This window comes from Antechinus flavipes, chromosome 5 (genome assembly GCF_016432865.1).
Source record: "Antechinus flavipes isolate AdamAnt ecotype Samford, QLD, Australia chromosome 5, AdamAnt_v2, whole genome shotgun sequence".
Lineage (NCBI taxonomy): Eukaryota > Metazoa > Chordata > Mammalia > Dasyuromorphia > Dasyuridae > Antechinus > Antechinus flavipes.
The window spans coordinates 259,776,472-259,797,463 of NC_067402.1; the positions used below are offsets into that span (position 1 = coordinate 259,776,472).

The following is a 20,992-nucleotide window of genomic DNA, read 5'->3' on the forward strand; positions in this document are numbered from 1 at the left end:
CATTTCCAAAATATAGAGAGAATTGACTCTAATTTATAAGAAATCAAGCCATTCTCCAATTGATAAATAGTCAAAGGATAAGAACAGAAAATTCTCAGATGAAGAAATTAAAACTATTTATAGCCATATGAAAATAGGCTCCAAATCATTATTAACGAGAGGAATGCAAATTAAGACCAACTCTGAGATACCACTACACACCTGTCAGATTGGCTAAAATGACAGAGAAAGATAATGTAGAATGTTGGAGGGGATGTGGGAAAACGGGGACACTGATACATTGTTGGTGGAATTGTGAACACATCCGGCCATTCTGGAGAGCAATTTGTAACTATGCTCAAAAAGTTATCAAACTGTGCATACCCTTTGATCCAGCAGTGTTTGTGGCTCCTTGATACTTGAATTGGGTATTTCTAGCAGCTTGCAGTATTTTTTCCTTTGCCTGAGGGTTCTGGCATTTGGCCACTATATTCCTTGGTGTTTTGATTTTAGGATCCCTTTCAATAGGGGATCGATGAATTCTTTCAATGTCTATTTTACCTTCTGTTTCTATGACTTCTGGGCAGTTCTCTTGATAATTTCCTGGAAAATAGTGTCCAGGCTCTTTTTTTCATCATACTTTTCTGGAAGTCCGATGATTCTCAGGTTGTCTCTCCTGGATCTGTTTCCCAGGTCTGTTGTCTTCCCCAGAAGGTATTTCACATTCTTTTCCATTGTTTGATTTTTTTGGATTTGCTTGACTGATTCTTCTTGTCTCCTCGAGTCATTCAATTCCAATTGTTCGACCCTGATTTTCAGTGAGGTATTTTCTTCACTCACTTTTTAAAGATCTTTTTCTAATTGTCCAATTGAGTTCTTTTGTTCTGTGGAATTTTTTTCCATTTCGCCAATTTTGTTTTCCAGTTCACCAATCTTATTTTTCAAGGATTTGGTTTCTTTATCCACTCTCTCTTTAACTGACTTCTCCAGGCTCTTTTGCCAAGCCTCCCTCTCCTTTTGCAGAGCCTCCTCTCCTTTTGCCAAGCCTCCCTCTCCTTTTCCCATTTTTCTTCTAGCTCCCTTGTGAGAGCCTTTTTAATTTCCTCCATGAGATTCATCTGTGCTGAGGAACATATGATCTCCTCCTTTGGGGATTCACCTGGGGACTGTTTGTTTTTAGTCTCCTCAGGATTTGGAGTCTGCTCTTATCTGTAAAAAGCTGTCCAGGGTTAAATTCTTTTTCAGTTTCTTGCTCATTCTGTCTAATTATCAAAGACAAACTATCAAAGAAACAGAAGGAAAAAAAACCCCTTGAATGGAGGCTGCTTTCTTTGGGAGGGGCAGGGTATTCGTGAGGCATGGGTCCTACTGTGCTATGGCGCCTGCGTGCTGAGATCCGAGCGCTCTGAGATCCGAGCGGGCTGAGACACTGTGGGAGAGGTGGCCAGGTCCCGAGAGACTCCAGCTGTTTGGGGCTGTATTCTTCACCCCCGGTGTTTTTAGCTTCTCTGCTGGGCTGCTGACTCGCTGCCGGAGCAAAGTTTCTAATCCTGTAGCAAAGCTCTCCCCGCAGAGACGCTGCGATCACGCCCCACCCCCTCTCTCGCTCTACTCGGTTCTGAGCTGCTATCTGTGCTCTCGCTGCAGCTGCTGCCATAGACTGCTTCCGATTTAAATACCGTCCCCGCCCTGGCGCAAAAACAGACCTTTCTTGATGAGTCTCAAGGATGGTTTCTCTTGGTAAGTAATTGTATGTTTTTTTTCAGTCGAGCATTAATTCAGAGGCATGAAATGAAATGAATAGTGAGAGAAAACACGGAGGTTACACAGCAGTGTATTTCCTCTCCACCATCTTGGCCGGAAGTCCCCACAAATATATTCTATAATAGCAAATCATTATACTTAATCTCCTTCTTCTTATTTATACCCCTAGCTCTTTTAACCTTTTAGTAGTCTAACATTTATACATTTATGCATAAACTAAGATTTTGCCTTGTTTTTATTGGTTACTGTATAATTACATATTAAATATCTATATTTCGATATCTTTCTAAAACATAATTATTGACAGTTCTATTACTAATAAGATATACTCTTCTATTATGCTCATATTTAATTTTGTTATAGAGTTTATCTTTTTCTTCACTGATTTCTTTACAGATACCCCATTTAAAGAAAAACTGTTCAAAATTTTTATATGTAGTTAAAATGATAAAATATAATTCTAGATTTTTGATGAATAGAACTTCACTTTATTCCCTTAAATGCCTGTCATAAAAATTTCATGTATTTAGCTAGAGATCTATTATTTTACAATTTAATAAAACAAGAAAAATTGAGGATCAATTTTCTCCTCACTGCTAATTTAAAATATTTTGTTGGAAAAGTACATTTTTAGGCAGTAGTAAGATGTACTTAAAATTAAACACTGCTTTTTCTGCTATTGTGAGTTCTCATTTCATCTATATGGGAAAGGGTTACATAGTTTAAAATGTTTCATCACTCTTTCAAGTAAGAAAGTCATCTGAGATTTGTGCTTTCATCACCAAGAAGGATCACCAGAATATCCATACTATCTTTCTCACATGATAATGGATAAGTTGATCTGGAAAAAATCTTATAAATATGAGAAGATTTATGATTGCAAGTCTATGTCATTAATTTTTCAAATGGCCCAGCTAGTAGGATAAAGTTCAATCAGAAAATGCTCACTCTTCTAGAGTTTAACTGGATTGGAAGTTGTAAAGTTTTCCAAGAGTCAAGTTGGAACTGGATGGACAAGTATGAAAATATCTGCAGAAAATGTAGGATTACATACATTACCTTTCAAATGAGCCTCTTGTTTCCTGGTCCCCTTAATTCTTATGACTTTTTCATTATCATTAGTTTGTGGTAAGGAAAAACTTTATGAACATTATAAAATTTTGAAAACATTTAAAATGCATTTCCAAAAATTGGATAAGCGATTACAGTTCCCCCCAAAAATGTTGTTCTGCTGTTTGATCTTTCTTTCTATATTCCATCATAAATAATATGCCTTATTTATTTCCCCACATTTAAGAATAAGAAACAAAAAATATTGCTAAATATAATATCTTTAAAGTGTTAAAGAATTTTCATATGATTGGGTTAAATATATTTAGAATAATATAGAAATCAGAAAACTGAGAAATGTAGCCTAATTTTTTTTTTTATAATATAAAGCAGATAATAGTAACACAAACATTGTTTATCCAGTTTCATGGTAGTAGATTTACAAGGTTTACAATAATTTACCAAAAATTAACCACTTCCTATACCTTTACAATATAAAATGGAAATAGAAAAAAATAGAGAAGATATGAATTTCAAGATTGTTGTTCATTATTTTTTAAATTATTCATTTGAATTGGTTAGTTCTACCTTTTTTGTCCAAAGAAGATGCTTTCGAAACAAATTCAGGAACAACAGTAGCTTTCTCTGAATAGCTGATTTGGAGTGTACAGGGTTTATTATGCTCCTTATGTTTTTCAATCTGTTTGACATAAACATCTCTAAAATAGAAAATAAACTCAATCAAGATAAAAATCATATTCAAGAAGTTTTTGTGTATCTTTTCCTGAAGCATGTGGCAGTTCTCAAGAACTGGCATTCACCAGGGTGTTTTCCAGACAATCATTATAATATGCAACTATGAAAGCCAGATTCACTCTCAGTTTCATGGAGGAAAAAATCTTTTAGATGCACTTATATTAAGACAATTAGAATTATGTTAGCACTTACAGAGGATAATTGTTGATCTTAGCATACTCCTCAGCTGTGTATCCCAGTGTTTTTGATAGTGTGATCAGCATTATATTCAAGAAGAAGACTGACCATTTCTGTGGATTGCATACCGGCAGCAATCATAAGGGTTGTTCTAGAATAACAAAGAAATAATGTGTCTTTTAAAAATGTAATAGTAACATTTAATCATATTTTTCTGGATATACTTCAATAGCCAGATATCTCATATTCATTAGCATTAGTACATATGTGGAACACAAACACACAGTAATTTTCGGAAGTACTTTGATTGTTCAAGAAGCATTGAAAACCAAAAAGAAAGGTAGAAAATAAGGGATTTTCTTGTCCTCTTTCAATTTTAGTAAGGACTGTAAAATTGAAGGGTATATAAGAGAAAAAAAGAGATCATATAAATGTTTCTTGTGTGAAACAATTAAGGACTTTCAGCTGGTTTACTGTCCTTAGAAATAAAGTAAAGGTTCTTTGAAAATGATTAGAAATAATCTTAGCAACCCCATTCAATTCCTACTCCAATGTCCCATCATACTGTAGAGGTGACCATTGGTTGCCTAAAGCAAAACCAGAACAAGCTATTTTATGTTTTAACAAACTTTTCAAAGTCTCCAAACATGAACGTTCTTGTTTAAATACAAAATACTGTGAGTTAAGAAGAATTAATCATCCAAAAGCTAGCACCAATTGATTTGAAGAAGACCATTAATTCCCAAAGGCAGATTAAGATTCAGGTTGGTTAGGAGCTGCAAAAGTAAAAGGAATATCCATTTTGATGAAAACACAAATTTTCTAAAGTACTGTGCTTATTGTATGATGCTGGATGCTGGATGATGCATGGGCTTTTTGTCTCAGGTACAATGGAAGCAATATCAGTAATATCATGGGAAGGTTTGTTGCTGTCCTTTGACTACTTAGTGATAAGTGATAAACAACTTGATTCTATTGAAAGTTCAGTTGGTGTAAAGAAAATCCTCACTGGGGAAATCATAGATTGTTTTTAAGATATTATTTTGAAGTATTAACAAGGTCTTTCTAGCAGGTAGAGATGTTTACTCATTTTAAACCTTTTTCTCTGATCCTAATTCTATAATATCAGAAGGAACCATGAAGCATGTTTTGGTAGGAATTAGAGAATTATGACAGGTATTGAAATTGATGGAATCATAAACTCTGGTATCAGTTAATGTTATCATATATCTAAAAAGATTAGGATTTTTTTTCATAAGTTAACATTCAGTCCAGGCAATCAAGATAGTGAAGTAAACAGTAAAGAATCTTGAAAGAAACATAACAGAAAAATAGGGAAAAGAAATAAGAGCTATAATAATACTGAAAATGTTGGATAAAAAAGCCAACAGGCTGGAAAAGAAAGCACAGAAACTGATTGAAGAAAACAACTCCTTAAAAAATAAAATTACCAAAATGGAAAAAAGAAAACAATTCTTTAAAAAATAAAAGTCAGTCAAAAATGAAAAAAAAAGTCTTCATTAAACTACAAAAATTCCTTTAAAAGTCAACTGTTCAAATGCAAAATTAAGAAATAATGCTAACTGAAGAAAAGAAGGCACAAAAATTTGGAATTGGACTAATGTAAGTGAATGACTCAGTGATATATCAGGAATCAAGAAAGAAAGAAAGAGAGAGAGAGAAAGGAGGGGGAAGAAAGGAAGGAAGGAAGGAAGGAAGGAAGGAAGGAACAAAGGAAGGAAGGAAGGAAGGAAGAAAAGAAAAAAAGAAAAGAAAAAAAGAAAAGAAAATAGAAGAAAACATAAAATTCCTCAGTGGAAAAAAGATACAGGAGAGTCAATCTAAAAATTACCAGACTACTTGAAAGACATGATTTTTTTTTTTAAAGAAGCTGGATAAGATATTTCAAAAAATCATCAAAGAAAACTGCTTTTAATCCATAGAACTAGTAAAATAAATCACTGGAAAAATCCACTGAGAGATTGGAGCCAAGATGGAAGAAAGGACACATGCTTTATTCTGAGCTCCCTTCTATCCTCACTACTGATTACAAATTCAGCTTCTGTAATAGTGCCTGACTGGCAGAATCCATGAATATTGAGAGTGCAACAAATTACCAGCTGAAGATAACTTGGAAGATCGCCTGAAAAGGCCTGTCTTGCTCTTGGGCGGGAGGAGGCCAGTGCAGACAAGGAAGGCAGAACGCGGAGGCTAGCACACGCTCAGCAGACCAGGGGTGGGGTGCAGTCTCCATGGGTGTAGAATTTTCAGGGAGGACTCTACCAGAGGCTGGCTGCTCTGCTTTGGTTGCAAAGCAGTAGATCAGCAGAGAAGTTACACAAACGCCAAGGGGAGTGTACCCCAAAACGCCAGAGTTTAACAGGACCTGGCCACACCCACCCAGCACCAGGACTCAGCACTAGCCGAGTGCAGTTGCATTGCCGCATTGTGCAGCAAAGGGTTCTGCCCAGGGCAGTGACACTTCCACAGGGCAGCCGCTCTCTATATAGCTATAAATTCATTTACATCCTTTGACCTAACAATACCACTACTAGCTATGAATACAAAGAGAGATTTTTTTTTTTTTTTTTTTTTTTTTTTTTTTTTTTTTTTTACGTAAAAGGACTTATAAGTACAAAAATATTTGTAGGAGCTCTTTTGTCAGGAGAAAAAATGAAAATCAAGGAGAAGCCCACCAATGGGGAATGGCTGAATAAATTATGGTATGTGATTGTCATGGAATATTATTTTTTGTAAAATGTTGGGCTTAGAAAAAACTGGAAACTCCTCCATGAATTCAAGCAAAGTGAAAGGAAGTATATACAAATTAATAGCAATATTTTGAGATGACCTATTTTAAATGACTGCTATTCTCAGCAGTATTTCTTCTTTTCTCCCTCTTCCTTTCTATCTCTCTCTCTCTGCTTTTCTCTCTCACCTTCTCTCTGTCCCTCCCTGTCTTTCTCTCTCACCTTCTCTCCATCCCTATCTGTCTTTCTTTCTTTTTAACTTTATTTTTCTTGAAGGCTTTTTTTCTTTTTTATGATGGAAAATCTATGTTTTCTTTCTCAACATGATTTTGATGAAAATGTATGCATAACTTCACATGTGATTTCTTAAAGGGAGCTGTGGGAAGACTCCAAGAAGAGAATCTGGAGCTCAAACCTTTAGAAAACAAATGTAAAAAATTGTTTGAAATGTAACTGGAGAATAATTATAAATAAATGAAATTTTTTTAAAAAGAGATTATAGGAACTTATCACCAGGATAATACAAAATGGCCAAGTGATATTAATACCAGAATTACAAAGCTGACTCAATATCAGAAAAACTTCAGCATTATTGACTATTTCATCAAACTAACAGAAATTATATGATTATCTCAACAGACACAGAAATAAAGCATTTGATAAAATGCATGCCTATTCCTATAAAAACAAGAAGAGAGCATAGAAATAAATTGTCCTTAAAATGATAAATGCCATCTATTGAAAACCATCATCAAGCACTATATAAATGGAAAAAAGTAAGAAACATTCCCAATAAGATTAGAGGTGATATGAAGTTGCCCCTTTTCACTACTACTATTTAATATTGTACTAGTAATGTTAGTTTTATCATAGGGGAACAAAAAGAAATTGAAGGAATTAAAGTAGGTGATGAGAAAACAAAACTCACACTCTTTGCAAATGATATACTAGCAAGAATTAACAACTTTAGCAAAATTGTAGGATATAAAATAAATCCACATAAAAGAGAATGATAGCGATGAGATAATATACCAAAATGTATGAGATGCAGCCAAAATAATATTTAGGATAAAATCTGCTTCCCTAAATTCTTACATAAGGGAAATACAAAAAGAACAGATCAATGAATTGAGCATGAAACTGAAAACAAATACAAAATATATCAAAACAAAACAAAACCAAAAATCCTAGTAAGATAATGAATTTAAAAATCCCCAACTGAGTACCAAATTGAAAATCCTCACAATCAAATGTGAGTTTCAAAATATTTAAATAAAACAAAAACATATAAGGGGAGTATAGACTAATAAATCTAACAGCTGCTTTAATGAAAAAAGGATACAAGTCATTACTTAATTTGATTAAAAAAAAAAACAAAAACTTCATGTCCATTATCAAAAAAACAAAAAAAGTAAAATTATCACCCAATGAAGATATTAAAACAATCATTAGAAATATTTTGCCCAATTCTCTGCCAGTAAATCTTACCATATGAGAAAAATCAATGAATATTTAAGAAAATATACATTACTGAGATAATAAATCAGGAAATTGGATGCCTGAGTAAATAACTGTATTTTAGAAGAAGAAATTTAACAAGCCATTATTCAACCCCTTAAGAAAAATAACCCACAGTGCCAGATGGGTTCACACTGGAATTCTAATAAACATTCAACAAAAACGTAATTCGAATACTATATAAATAATTTGGGAAAATAGACAAAGAAAGAGTTCTACTATTCCTTTTTATGGCACCAGTATGGTACTATACCTAAATCAGTAAGGCCTAGACAGAGAAAGAAAATTATAGATTATTTTCCCAAAGGAATGGTGATGCAAAAACTTCAACTCAAATATAAGAACAAGCAGATTGCAGCAATGTATGACAAGGATTAGACACTATGGCTAGGTCGACTTTATACCAGGAATGCAAGTTTGGATCAGTATTAGGGAAGATATCAATAGAATTGTCTATATCAAAAACAAAAGCAACAGAAATCATATGATTATCTCAAAAGATGCTTTAAAAAGTTTCTCATAAAATACAACACCCATTCCTATTAAAAGCACTAGAGAGAATAAAAACAGCTGACATTCTTTAAAGTGATAATGAGCATCTATGTAAAAACATCAACAAACAATATCTGTAATGGAGATCATCTCAAAAACTTCCCAGTAAAATCAGGGGTGAAGCCAGGATGTCCATTGTCACCACTATTTTTTGACATAGTACTACAAATGTTAGCCACAGCAATAAAAGAAGAAAAATAGAAGAAATTAGAACAGGCAATAAGAAAACAAAATGATCACTCTTTGCAGATTATGCATAATTGTATACTTAGAGAACCCTAAATCAACTAAAACTCTATATGAAATAATTAACAACTTTGGTAGAGTTGCAGATAAACCCACATAAATCATTTGCATTTCTTTACATGATCAACAAAGCCCAGAAGCAAGAGGTAGAAAGAAAAATTCCATTGCAAATAACTATAAAAAATATAAAATTTCAGGAGTCTACTACCAAAATAAACCCAGGAACTGACTGAGTATAATTACAAAACATTTTTGACACAAAAAAATGTTATATTGGCAGGTTTTACCCATGAGCAATTAATATTATTGTTCATAGATAGGACCGGGCAATACAATTAAAAATGACCATTTTAAAAACCTACATTAATTTACTTCTTCAGCTCCATAGAAACCAACTATCAAAAAAATCATTTGATAGAGCTAGGAAAAACAAAACAAAACAAAACAAAAATCCTCTGCTAGAACAAAACATCAAGAACATCAAGGGCATAAATGAAAAGAAAATATCAAAGAAAGTAACCAGTAGGATGCTCTGTATAGAGTCCAAATAGAATAGATTGTATATGATGGAAAAGATTTCCAAATGCTTCTCTTTGGGACAACATATTACTGTGTCAAACCTTTGAACATGAAAAAGGCCCATATTTAATATAAAGAGATTGATCAAAGAATCCATATTGAAAAAGTAAAATTTTCAGATTCCGTGTAATTTGCTGAACAGCTCCAACTAGTTGGTATAACTACATTTTTGTAGATGTATTTATACATATAGATTATTGGGAAAAGGAGATCTAATAGGATCTCATTTGAAAAACTACACAACACTTCTCTAATGATCACACTGCCACAAAAGCTTATTTTATAAACACCAATATTTTTCAGGAATAATATTTGACCACAGTAGATTTTTTAAAATCTAAAACACAAACACATGATCTTTTACGAATCAAAATTATAGAGAATCCCAAAAATCCATGTATGTATGTATATATATATATATGGTGAATGTAAGTAGGTGATTTTGATGACTTTGATGGAGTAAGTGATGGTAAAGAAAAAAATGAAAAGAAAAAGAGGTAAGCTAATCTTGTATTGAAAATGAAAGCTTGCACTGCTTCTCAAGTATTAAAAGAAACAAGGAACGATTCAGCATGTTTCCTCGATCCTTTATGACAAAAGTCCTGTGGGATGAGATTGGATGGAAGGATGAATATCTGAATCAATGGCAAGAGTACTCATAATGATAAGATCAAGGGTCCATCAAAGTATTTTATCATGTAATTCCTTTATTTGCATTTATCAATGTGCATATTTTTAAGAGAAATTGAAACATGGAACAGAAAATATATGCTACAATCCTCATGGGTGATATTAAAATTCTTAGAGAATCAACTGGATTATGAAAGTTCAAAACTTCTACGGGATAATCTCAACTAATTCAAAATCAATAAAGAAAACTGAAAATAATAATCACCAATAAACAATGGTTAATATTCCCACATGAACTGTTTTTTTTTTTCTCTTGCAGAGTCATAAATAGGGATTTTTTTCTTTTCATAGATAATATGTGCTTTTTTCACCCTTGGCAATGATATCAATTTTAACTATTGTTGTTCACTAAGTGTTTCAAGATTTAAGTTGTTTTTATTCTTCTAGAAATGTTGTTTTTATATTTTAAAACTTTTATTACTGTACCTTTTAGAGCCATCTAAGGCATTAAGGAGAAATTCTGCCATATTACAGTTCTGTCCTCTAACTGCAAAAAAAAGTGGTGTAAGGCCTTCCTGCAAAGTTACAAGAAAGATGTTGTTATATTAAGTAAGCATTCTATATTTACTGTAATTCAATTTATGACATTATATGAATTTGCTAAGGACATGATAAGAAAGCATGGAACAATGGAAGATTGGAGTGAGAAGACTAAAGCATAAATCTTATTTCTATTAGTTAATGCCTATGTCATCACAAAGCAAATTATTTTAGCTCTCTGAGCCATAAGTTTCCTTTTATGTAAAATGATAAAATGAAATTAGATATCTTCTGGATTCTTTCTAGTTATTAATATGTAATTAGAAGATAAAAATTCAGAATTTATAAAAGACAGTTCATATAATTTCATGTGTATCATCCTTTCTTGCCAGATTATTGTCCAACTTATTTCCAAACTTATTTCCTCAAAACTCTATTAAGGTAAAGCTATATCCTGGCTGGGTTTGAAGTGGACTAGCTTTTTATACCCGTTCTCCTCAGATACAAACAAACTCAACAACAACAACAACAACAGCAAGTAAAACAAATTAAAAAAAAAAAAAAATCTTGTCCTGAGTAAGTTAAACCAGGAAGAAAATCATTCACCTAGTATTTTCCTTCTCTTACCACCCTCCTAATATATTCCTTGTTTTTCCTCTCCCAAGTGGCAATGACAAAGAATTAAGCCTTTACTTTAAAAATCAGGAGTCTTTCAGCAGTTCTAGAAGGAAAAATGTGTAGTCATTAGGATAAGGAAAACATGTATTTAATTTTTTCCTGTGAAAATCCTATCTCTGGGTAGTTAGATTTAGCAGGAACAAATTTCAAAAGGTTTTTCCTAAAAAAATATGGCATTTCTTCATGACAAATTCCCATTGCAAAGTTCTAAATGTAGAAAAGCATTGTAGATAATGTTTGGTAGTACTACTGCATTCTGGGGAGCAGACCTAATATGTCATGCAAAGAAGATCCTGCGGAGATGGATGTGATAGAATAGTCAGCAAACTAGTAACAAAGTCAGTGAGACCTAGATTCAGGGCCTTCAGCTGACACTCATATGCTGACTGGGTGACCCTGCAGTACTCCAGGACTCTCTCTAACATTGGGTTTCTTAACTTTTTCTTTGTCATAGACTCTCTTTTTAGAATGTTTTTAAATGCCTAAAATACATAGAAAATAAACAAAATCAATTACATTGAAATAAGCATAAAAGCAATGTATTCTTTTCTTTTCTTTTTTTTTTTTTTATAAATTTTATTTTATTTAATAATAACTTCGCATTGACAGAATCCATGCCAGGATAATTTCTACACGACATTATCCCTTGCAATCACTTATGTTTCGTTTTTTTTCCCCTCCCTCCCTCCCCCCCCCCCTCCCAGGATGGCAAGCAGTCCTATATATGCTAAACATGTTGCAGTATATCCTAGATACAATACATATTTGCAGAACCGAACAGTTCTCTTGTTGCACAGGGAGAATTGGATTCAGAAGGTAGAAATAACTCGAGAAGAAAATCAAAAATGCAAATAGTTCACATTCATTTCCCAGTATTCCTTCTTTGGGTGTAGCTGTTTCTGTCCATCATTTCTCCAATGAAACTCAGTTAAGTCTCTTTGTCAGAGAAATCCACTTCCATCAGAATACATCCTCATACAATATCGTTGTCGAAGTGTATAATGATCTCCTGGTTCTGCTCATCTCACTTAGCATCAGTCCATGTAGGTCTCTCCAAGCCTCTCTGTATTCATCCTGCTGGTCATTCCTTACAGAGTAATAATATTCCATAACATTCATATACCACAATTTACCCAGCCATTCTCCAATTGATGGGCATCCATTCATTTTCCAGTTTCTAGCCACTACAAACAGGGCTGCTACAAACATTTTGGCACATACAGGTCCCCTTCCCTTTTTTAGTATCTCTTTGGGGTATAAGCCCAATAGAAACACTGCTGGATCAAAGGGTATGCACAGTTTGATAACTTTTTGGGCATAATTCCAGATCGCTCTCCAGAATGGCTGGATTCGTTCACAACTCTCACCAACAATGCATCAATGTCCCCGTTTTCCCGCATCCCGTCCAACATTCATCATTGTTTTTTCCTGTCATCTTAGCCAATCTGACAGGTGTGTAGTGATATCTCAGAGTCGTCTTAATTTGCATTTCTCTGATCAATAGTGATTTGGAACACTCTTTCATGTGAGTGGTAATAGTTTCAATTTCTTCATCTGAAAATTGTCTGTTCATATCCTTTGACCATTTATCAATTGGAGAATGGCTTGATTTTTTATAAATTTGAGTCAGTTCTCTATATATTTTGGAAATGAGGCCTTTATCAGAACCTTTAATTGTAAAGTTGTTTTCCCAGTTTGTTACTTCCCTACTAATCTTGTTTGCATTCGTTCTGTTTGTACAAAGGCTTTTTAATTTGATATAATCAAAATTTTCTATTTTGTGATTGGTAATGGTCTCTAGTTCATCTTTGGTCACAAATTTCTTTCTCCTCCACAAGTCTGAGAGATAAACTATCCTATGTTCCTCTAATTTATTTATAATCTTGTTCTTTATGCCTAGGTCATGGACCCATTTTGATCTTATCTTGGTATGTGGTGTTAAGTGTGGGTCCTTGCCTAATTTCTGCCATACTAATTTCCAGTTATCCCAGCAGTTTTTATCAAATAATGAAATCTTATCCCAAAATTTAGAATCTTTGGGTTTGTCAAACACTAGATTGCTATAGTTGACTATTCTGTCTTGTGAACCTAACCTTTTCCACTGATCAACTAATCTATTTCTAAGCCAATACCAGATGGTTTTGGTGACTGCTGCTTTATAATATAATTTTAGATCAGATACAGCTAGACCACCTTCATTTGATTTTTTTTTCATTAATTCCCTTGAGATTCTCGACTTTTTATTGTTCCATATGAATTTTGTTGTTACTTTTTCTAAATCATTAAAATATTTTCTTGGAAGTCTGATTGGTATAGCACTAAATAAATAGATTAGTTTAGGGAGTATTGTCATCTTTATTATATTTGCTCGGCCTATCCAAGAGCACTTAATATTTTTCCAATTATTTAAGTCTGACTTTATTTGTGTGAAAACTTTTTTGTAATTTTGCTCATATAATTCCTGACTTTCCTTTGGTAGGTAGATTCCCAAATATTTTATGCTATCAACAGTTATTTTGAATGGAATTTCTCTTTGTATCTCTTGCTCTTGGATTTTGTTGGTGGTGTATAAGAATGCTGAGGATTTATGGGGATTTATTTTGTATCCTGCTACTTTGCTAAAATTATGAATTATTTCTAATAGCTTTTTAGTAGAATCTCTGGGGTTTTCTAGGTATACCATCATATCATCTGCAAAGAGTGATAGTTTGGTTTCCTCATTGCCTACTCTAATTCCTTTAATCTCTTTCTCGACTCTTATTGCAGAGGCCAGTGTTTCTAATACAATATTGAATAATAATGGTGATAGTGGGCAACCTTGCTTCACTCCAGATCTTACTGGGAAAGGTTCCAGTTTTTCCCCATTGCATATGATGCTTACTGAAGGTTTAAAATATATGCTCCTAACTATTTTAAGGAAAAGTCCTTTTATTCCTATGCTCTCAAGTGTTTTTATTAGGAATGGCTGTTGGATTTTATCAAATGCTTTTTCTGCATCTATTGAAATGATCATATGGTTTTTGTTTGGTTGGTTGTTGATATAGTCAATTATGTTAATAGTTTTCCTAATATTGAACCAGCCCTGCATTCCTGGTATAAATCCTACTTGGTCATAGTGTATTATCCTGGGGATGATTTTCTGTAATCTTTTTGCTAATATTTTATTTAAGATTTTAGCATCAATATTCATTAGGGAGATTGGTCTATAATTTTCTTTCTCTGTTTTCGGCCTACCTGGTTTAGGTATCAGTACCATATCTGTGTCATAAAAGGAGTTTGGTAGGACTCCTTCAATCCCTACTTCTTCAAATAGTTTATTTAGCATTGGAGTTAATTGATCTTTAAATGTTTGATAGAATTCAGATGTAAATCCATCTGGTCCTGGGGTTTTTTTCTTAGGGAGTTGATTGATAGTTTGTTCTATTTCTTTTTCTGAGATAGGAGTGTTTAGGATATTTACTTCTTCCTCTATTAGTTTAGGTAAGCTATATTTTTGGAGGTATTCTTCTATTTCATTTAAGTTGTCGAATTTATTGGCGTAAAGTTGGGCAAAGTAACTCCTAATTATTGCTCTAATTTCCTCTTCGTTAGTGGTGAGTTCTCCCTTTTCATTTTTAAGACTAACAATTTGATTTTCCTCTTTCCTTTTTTTAATCAGATTTACTAAGGGTTTGTCTATTTTGTTGGTTTTTTCATACAACCAACTCTTAGTTTTATTAATCAATTCAATAGTTTTTTTACTTTCAATTTTATTGATCTCTCCTTTTATTTTTTGAATTTCAAGTTTAGTGTTTGATTGGGGGTTTTTAATTTGTTCCTTTTCTAGCATTTTTAGTTGCAAGCCCAATTCATTGACCTTCTCTTTCTCTATTTTATACAAATAGGCCTCTAGAGATATGAGATTTCCCCTTATTACCGCTTTGGCTGCATCCCATACATTTTGGTATGATGTCTCATTATTATCATTTTCTTGGATGAAGTTATTAATTATGTCTATAATTTGCTGTTTCACCCAATCATTCTTTAGTATGAGATTATTTAGTTTCCAATTATTTTTTGGTCTACTTTCCTGTGGCTTTTTATTGAATGTAATTTTCAATGCATCATGGTCTGAAAAGGATGCATTCACTATTTCTGCCTTACTGCATTTGAGTTTGAGGTTTTTATGTCCTAATATATGATCAATTTTTGTATAAGTTCCATGAACTGCTGAAAAGAAGGTGTACTCCTTTCTGTCCCCATTACATTTTCTCCAGAGATCTATCATATCTAATTTTTCTAGTATTCTATTTATCTCTTTGACTTCTTTCTTATTTATTTTGTGGTTTGATTTATCTAATTCTGAGAGTGCAAGGTTGAGATCTCCCACTATTATAGTTTTACTGTCTATTTCTTCTTGCAGCTCTCTTAATTTCTCTTTTAAGAATTTAGATGCTACACTACTTGGTGCATATATATTTAATATAGATACTTCTTCATTATTCATTCTACCCTTTAGCCAGATATAGTGCCCTTCCTTATCTCTTTTGATTAGATCAATTTTTGCTTTAGCTTGATCTGAGATCAGGATGGCTACCCCTGCTTTTTTGGCTTCACCTGAAGCATAGTAGATTTTGCTCCAACCTTTTACCTTTAACCTGCATGTATCACCCCGCTTCAGGTGTGTTTCCTGTATACAACATATTGTAGGATTCTGGCTTTTAATCCATTCTGCTAACCGCTTCCTCTTTATAGAGGAGTTTACCCCGTTCACCTTTATGGTTAAAATGACCAATTCTGTATTACTTGCCATCTTGTTAACCCCGGTTTATGCTTTTCTCCCTTCTTACTCCCTTACCCCCTCCCTTACCCCCCTTCCCAGTATTAAGCTTGTGAGCTCCCCTTGCTTCTCACAGCCCTCCCTTTTTCAGTATCCCTCCCCCTCCTTAGAGTTCCCCCCCCCCAACTTGCCCCTTTCCCTCCCAGTTACAGTATTCCTTCCACTTAGCTTATTCCTTCCTTTTTCACTTTTCCCTTCTCACTTTTCAATGAGGTGGGAGAAGTTTCACCATAGATTGAATATGTCTAAAATTCTTCTCTTAATGCCAATTCTGAAAGCAGTAAAATACTCACTATTTTCATCCCTCTCCATTCTTTCTCTCAGATATACTAGGTTTTCTTTGCCTCTTCATGAAATGTAGTACCCCCACTTTCCCTTTTTTCTAGTACAATGTCCTTTCCACATCTAGTTTCTAGAACAAGGCATACATGTATTCTTTATACATCTTTACAGCCGAAATATAGTTCCCAAGATTAATCTTTACCTTTTTAGATTTCTCTTGAGTTCTGTGCTTGTAGATCAAATTTTTTGTTAAGTTCTGGCTTTTTCATCAGAAATAGATGAAATTCGCTTATTTCGTTGAATGTCCATCTTCTTCCCTGGAAAAAGATGCTCAATCTCGCTGGGTAAGTTATTTTTGGTTGCATACCAAGTTCCTTAGCCTTTCGGAATATCATATTCCAGGCCCTTCGATCCTTTAATGTGGATGCTGCCAGATCCTGGGTGATCCTTATTGTGGCTCCTTGATACTTGAATTGGGTTTTTCTAGCCGCTTGCAGTATTTTTTCCTTTGCCTGAGGGTTCTGGCATTTGGCCACTATATTCCTTGGTGTTTTGATTTTAGGATCCCTTTCAGTAGGGGATCGATGAATTCTTTCAATGTCTATTTTACCTTCTGTTTCTATGACTTCTGGGCAGTTCTCTTTGATAATTTCCTGGAAGATAGTGTCCAGGCTTTTTTTTTCATCATACTTTTCTGGAAGTCCGATGATTCTCAGGTTGTCTCTCCTGGATCTGTTTTCCAGGTCTGTTGTCTTCCCCAGAAGGTATTTCACATCCTACATTGTTTGATTTTTTTGGATTTGCTTGACTGATTCTTCTTGTCTCCTCGAGTCATTCAATTCCAATTGTTCGACCCTGATTTTCAGTGAGGTATTTTCTTCACTCACTTTTTTAAGATCTTTTTTTAATTGTCCAATTGAGTTTTTTTGTTCTGTGGAATTTTTTTCCATTTCGCCAATTTTGTTTTCCAGTTCACCAATCCTATTTTTCAAGGATTTGTTTTCTTTATCCACTCTCTCTTTAACTGACTTCTCCAGGCTCTTTTGCCAAGCCTCCTTCTCCTTTTGCAGAGCCTCCCTCTCCTTTTCCCATTTTTCTTCTAGCTCCCTTGTGAGAGCCTTTTTAATTTCCTCCATGAGATTCATCTGTGCTGAGGGACATAAGGTCTCCTCCTTCGGGAATTCACCTGGGGACTGTTTGTTTTTAGTCTCCTCAGGGTTTGGAGTCTGCTCTTTATCTGTATAAAAGCTGTCCAGGGTTAAATTCTTTTTCAGTTTCTTGCTCATTCTGTCTATTTATCAAAGACAAACTATCAAAGAAACAGAAGGAAAAAAACCCCTTGAATGGAGGCTGCTTTCTTTGGGGGAGGGGCAGGGTATTCGTGAGGCACGGGTCCTACTGTGTTATGGCGCCTGCGCGCTGAGATCCGAGGGCTCTGAGATCCGAGCGGGCTAAGACACTGTGGGAGAGGGGTGGCCAGGTCCGAGAGACTCCAGCTGTTTGGGGTTGTATTCTTCACCCCCGGTGTTTTTAGCTTCTCTGCTGGGCTGCTGACTTGCTCCTATAGCAAAGCTCTCCCCGCAGAGACGGCTGCGATCGCGCCCTACCCCCTCTCCGCTCTACCCGGTTCTGAGCTGCTATCTGTGCTCTGGTTGCAGCTGCTGCCCGCAGACTGCTTCCAAATACCGTCCCCGCCCTCGCGCAAAAACAGACCTTTCTTGAAGAGTCTCAAGGATGGTTTCTCTTGGTAAGTAATTGTATGGTTTTTTTTCAGTCGAGCATTAATTCAGAGCCATGAAATGAAATGAATAGTGAGAGAAAAACACGGAGGTTACACAGAAGTGTATTTCCTCTCCGCCATCTTGGCGGAAGTCGCAATGTATTCTTTTCAAAGTTGATAAATCCCAGTGGAAGAATCCATACTGTAAGATTAAAACATAGAGCAAGCCCTGAGCTAAATTAGAAGAGGGAATTTCCTTCTTAGGAGTTCCACTGTGAATGAAACCTCTTCTAGTGTTATGTGTACTCTCCCTGCCTTCCTCATCCCTCCATCCCACATTAAAAAATTCCAAGGACTAATAAATTTTGACTACAGAATAATTTTAAATTATTTTCATTAAAAAATGCTTCCAAAAATAAATGAATTATAAAATATGTACATTGTACATTGTTTTTTAGCTGATAATCTATTATACAAGATTGTTAATTTCTACCTTGTTTTTTGCTTCAATATCAGCTTTATAGTGAAGCAGTTTTGCTGCTAGGCCTATTCCCAGAAAAAAGGAAACATAGTGAAGAGCATTGTTGCTGCCATCCCCAATATTAGGGTCTGCACCATGTTGAAGCAAGATAGTTGCACACTCCTCCTCTTCACACTGTATTGCCTGTCAGCATAATATATACAAAAAAAAATAATGTGATGTAAAATGGAATATATTCAAACATAATTCATGATATTTAAATAAGATATTTACTAACTTTTCTTAATCAAAGACAGAAATCCAAATCCATTTCAATGAACAGCATAGTTAACTAATGTGTACCTTCATGAAAGGTGTTCGACCGTCTCTGTCCAACAAATTCAGGTCACATTTTCTCTCTATTAAGAGAGACACAACAGCTGGATGTCCATTACAACAGGCCAGATGAAGACATGTTCTACAGAGATAAGAGAGCAATGTGATTGTTTGATAATATACTACGGCAATCAATATTGTACCATTGTTAGGATAATTTTTAATTGATCAATTAAATTAATAATGCATTATTCTTATGCCTAAATGGTAAATAATTTCCAAAATAAATGTCCACTAATGTTACCTAAATACATACATACAAAATACGCCTTAACTCTCATTGCTGGATAGGATACACAAAATATCGCTAAAGCAGGAGAAATATATCTAGCAGGTAGATGTAGATTTCACTACAGCTTAGCAAGGAACTTTACTTAGGTTCTGACCTGGACTGCTTCACCTCTCCTGAGGTAATTTCCTGGCTCCTTGTGCTTTGGGATTACCCATACTAAATAGAGCAGAGACCCTACTGGCATGGCCCACTGCGACCCAGAACTCATGAATTCAAGAGACTTGCCAGCCTCAGCTTCCCTGTAACTGGGAGTATAGGTGGGCTTCACTCTGCCTGGTGGTTAAGTCTAATAACTTTTCCCACTAAGCTATCCATCCATAACTACAAAATATTTAGTGAAGTAGTTGCCTCATCAAAATCCCTTATACATTTACGTATTGTAACTTTGTACTAGCACATGTACACGCGTGTGCATTCTCTACCAACACTCACGGAAATGCAGCACTGTACAGTTAAAGTGGCTCAAAGTCGCCACAGGCTATTCCAGCAAGGTAACCATTTTGGCACTTCTGCCATGGTGGAAAGGGTTTGCAGTAAGAGCCTGGTATGTCTGTTGTCCATGGAACAACCTAACTTAAGATCATAAAGCTTTTACCAGGTTGGTCAAAGGAGGATGAATTTTTTATTGATGATATATTTCAAAGTACATCTTTGTTGTTTAGTCATATCTCCTCATGTTGAGTTTTCTTGCTTCTAGTAGTTTGCCATTTCCTTGTCCAGCTCATTTTACATATAAGGAAACTGAGGCAAACAAGATTGATAGTCTTGCCCAAAGTCACACAGCTAGTATCTGATACCAGACTTGAACTCAACAAAGATGAATCTTCCTGACTCCAAGCCCAGCATTCTATCCATTGAAAAACCTCCTGCTGATCGCTGACCCTCAAAACCAAGTTATAAAGAGGTTGTGTTATGTGTTGGTCGAGGACATATCCATAACAACGAAATCATGTATTACTGAAGGAACGAATGTTCACATAAATTTTCATTTTTTTCTTGTTTTTCAGAACTCCCTTTTTGCCTTTTCCTTCTGGCCTTCTTCCAGAGTGTCCAAGGAAGCCAGAAGGAAAGAGATTTCTTCCTTCCCCATCCTGCCAGCTGCAGTGGTGACATGCTTGGATGTATCTTGATAAGAAGGAAAACTAGCATCTATTATCTATGTCCCAGAGACTGTGTTCAGCATTTTACAAATACTGCATCATTTGATCTTTGGGAAGTACTTGTTATCATCCTCATACTTGAGGACACTGAAGAAACTGATAAACAGATTTGCTCAGGGTCACGTAATTAGAATGAATCCAGGTCTTTCTAGTAATTAGTATTTAGCAATAATATAAATTCTTAAGTCAGTAATGAAATAAAACAGAAAAACAACACATAAGACATCTGCATTTCTTAAAACATTAACTGCTAGTGATTTTCAAGTTTATTTAGAAAAGGGGGAGATGAAATGAAGCCTTTTATTATTGAGAATATGAAGGGAACTTTAAAAAAATTGGGATTTGTTAATTCAGTTTACACTATTAATTTTATCTTTCTTAATCCAGATGTACTCCTTGTTTTACTCAAAAAAGGGATAAGCAAAGTTAAAGGAAGACAGGATAAAAGAATGATATTCCAGGAAGGAGTTGGCAGAACGGGGAATGGAATTTTTAAAAGGTGTTTCTATTTGTGAAATTGCTTAAGTAATGAGGAATGAGTAGTGAAAGGAAGGAAGCAAAGCAGCAAAAAATTCTCATAATTGAGGAAAAGAGGATGAAAAAAGAAAGATGCTTGGTAAACCATCATGCTAACTAAGTGGCAC

General features: G+C 34.6%; 1 protein-coding gene across 1 annotated transcript in view; it reads right to left on the minus strand.

Annotated features, from left to right (window-relative positions):
• LOC127538748 (ankyrin repeat domain-containing protein 7-like) overlaps positions 1-20,992 on the minus strand; it is a 110,487-nt gene that overhangs the window by 88,548 nt on the left and 947 nt on the right. Inside the window, exons 2-3 of the mRNA XM_051962493.1 lie at positions 18,864-18,978; positions 18,534-18,704 (exon numbers count right to left, since the gene is read on the minus strand). Of these exons, the coding sequence (XP_051818453.1) occupies positions 18,534-18,704; positions 18,864-18,978 (286 nt within the window). The remainder of the gene's footprint in view (positions 1-18,533; positions 18,705-18,863; positions 18,979-20,992) is intronic.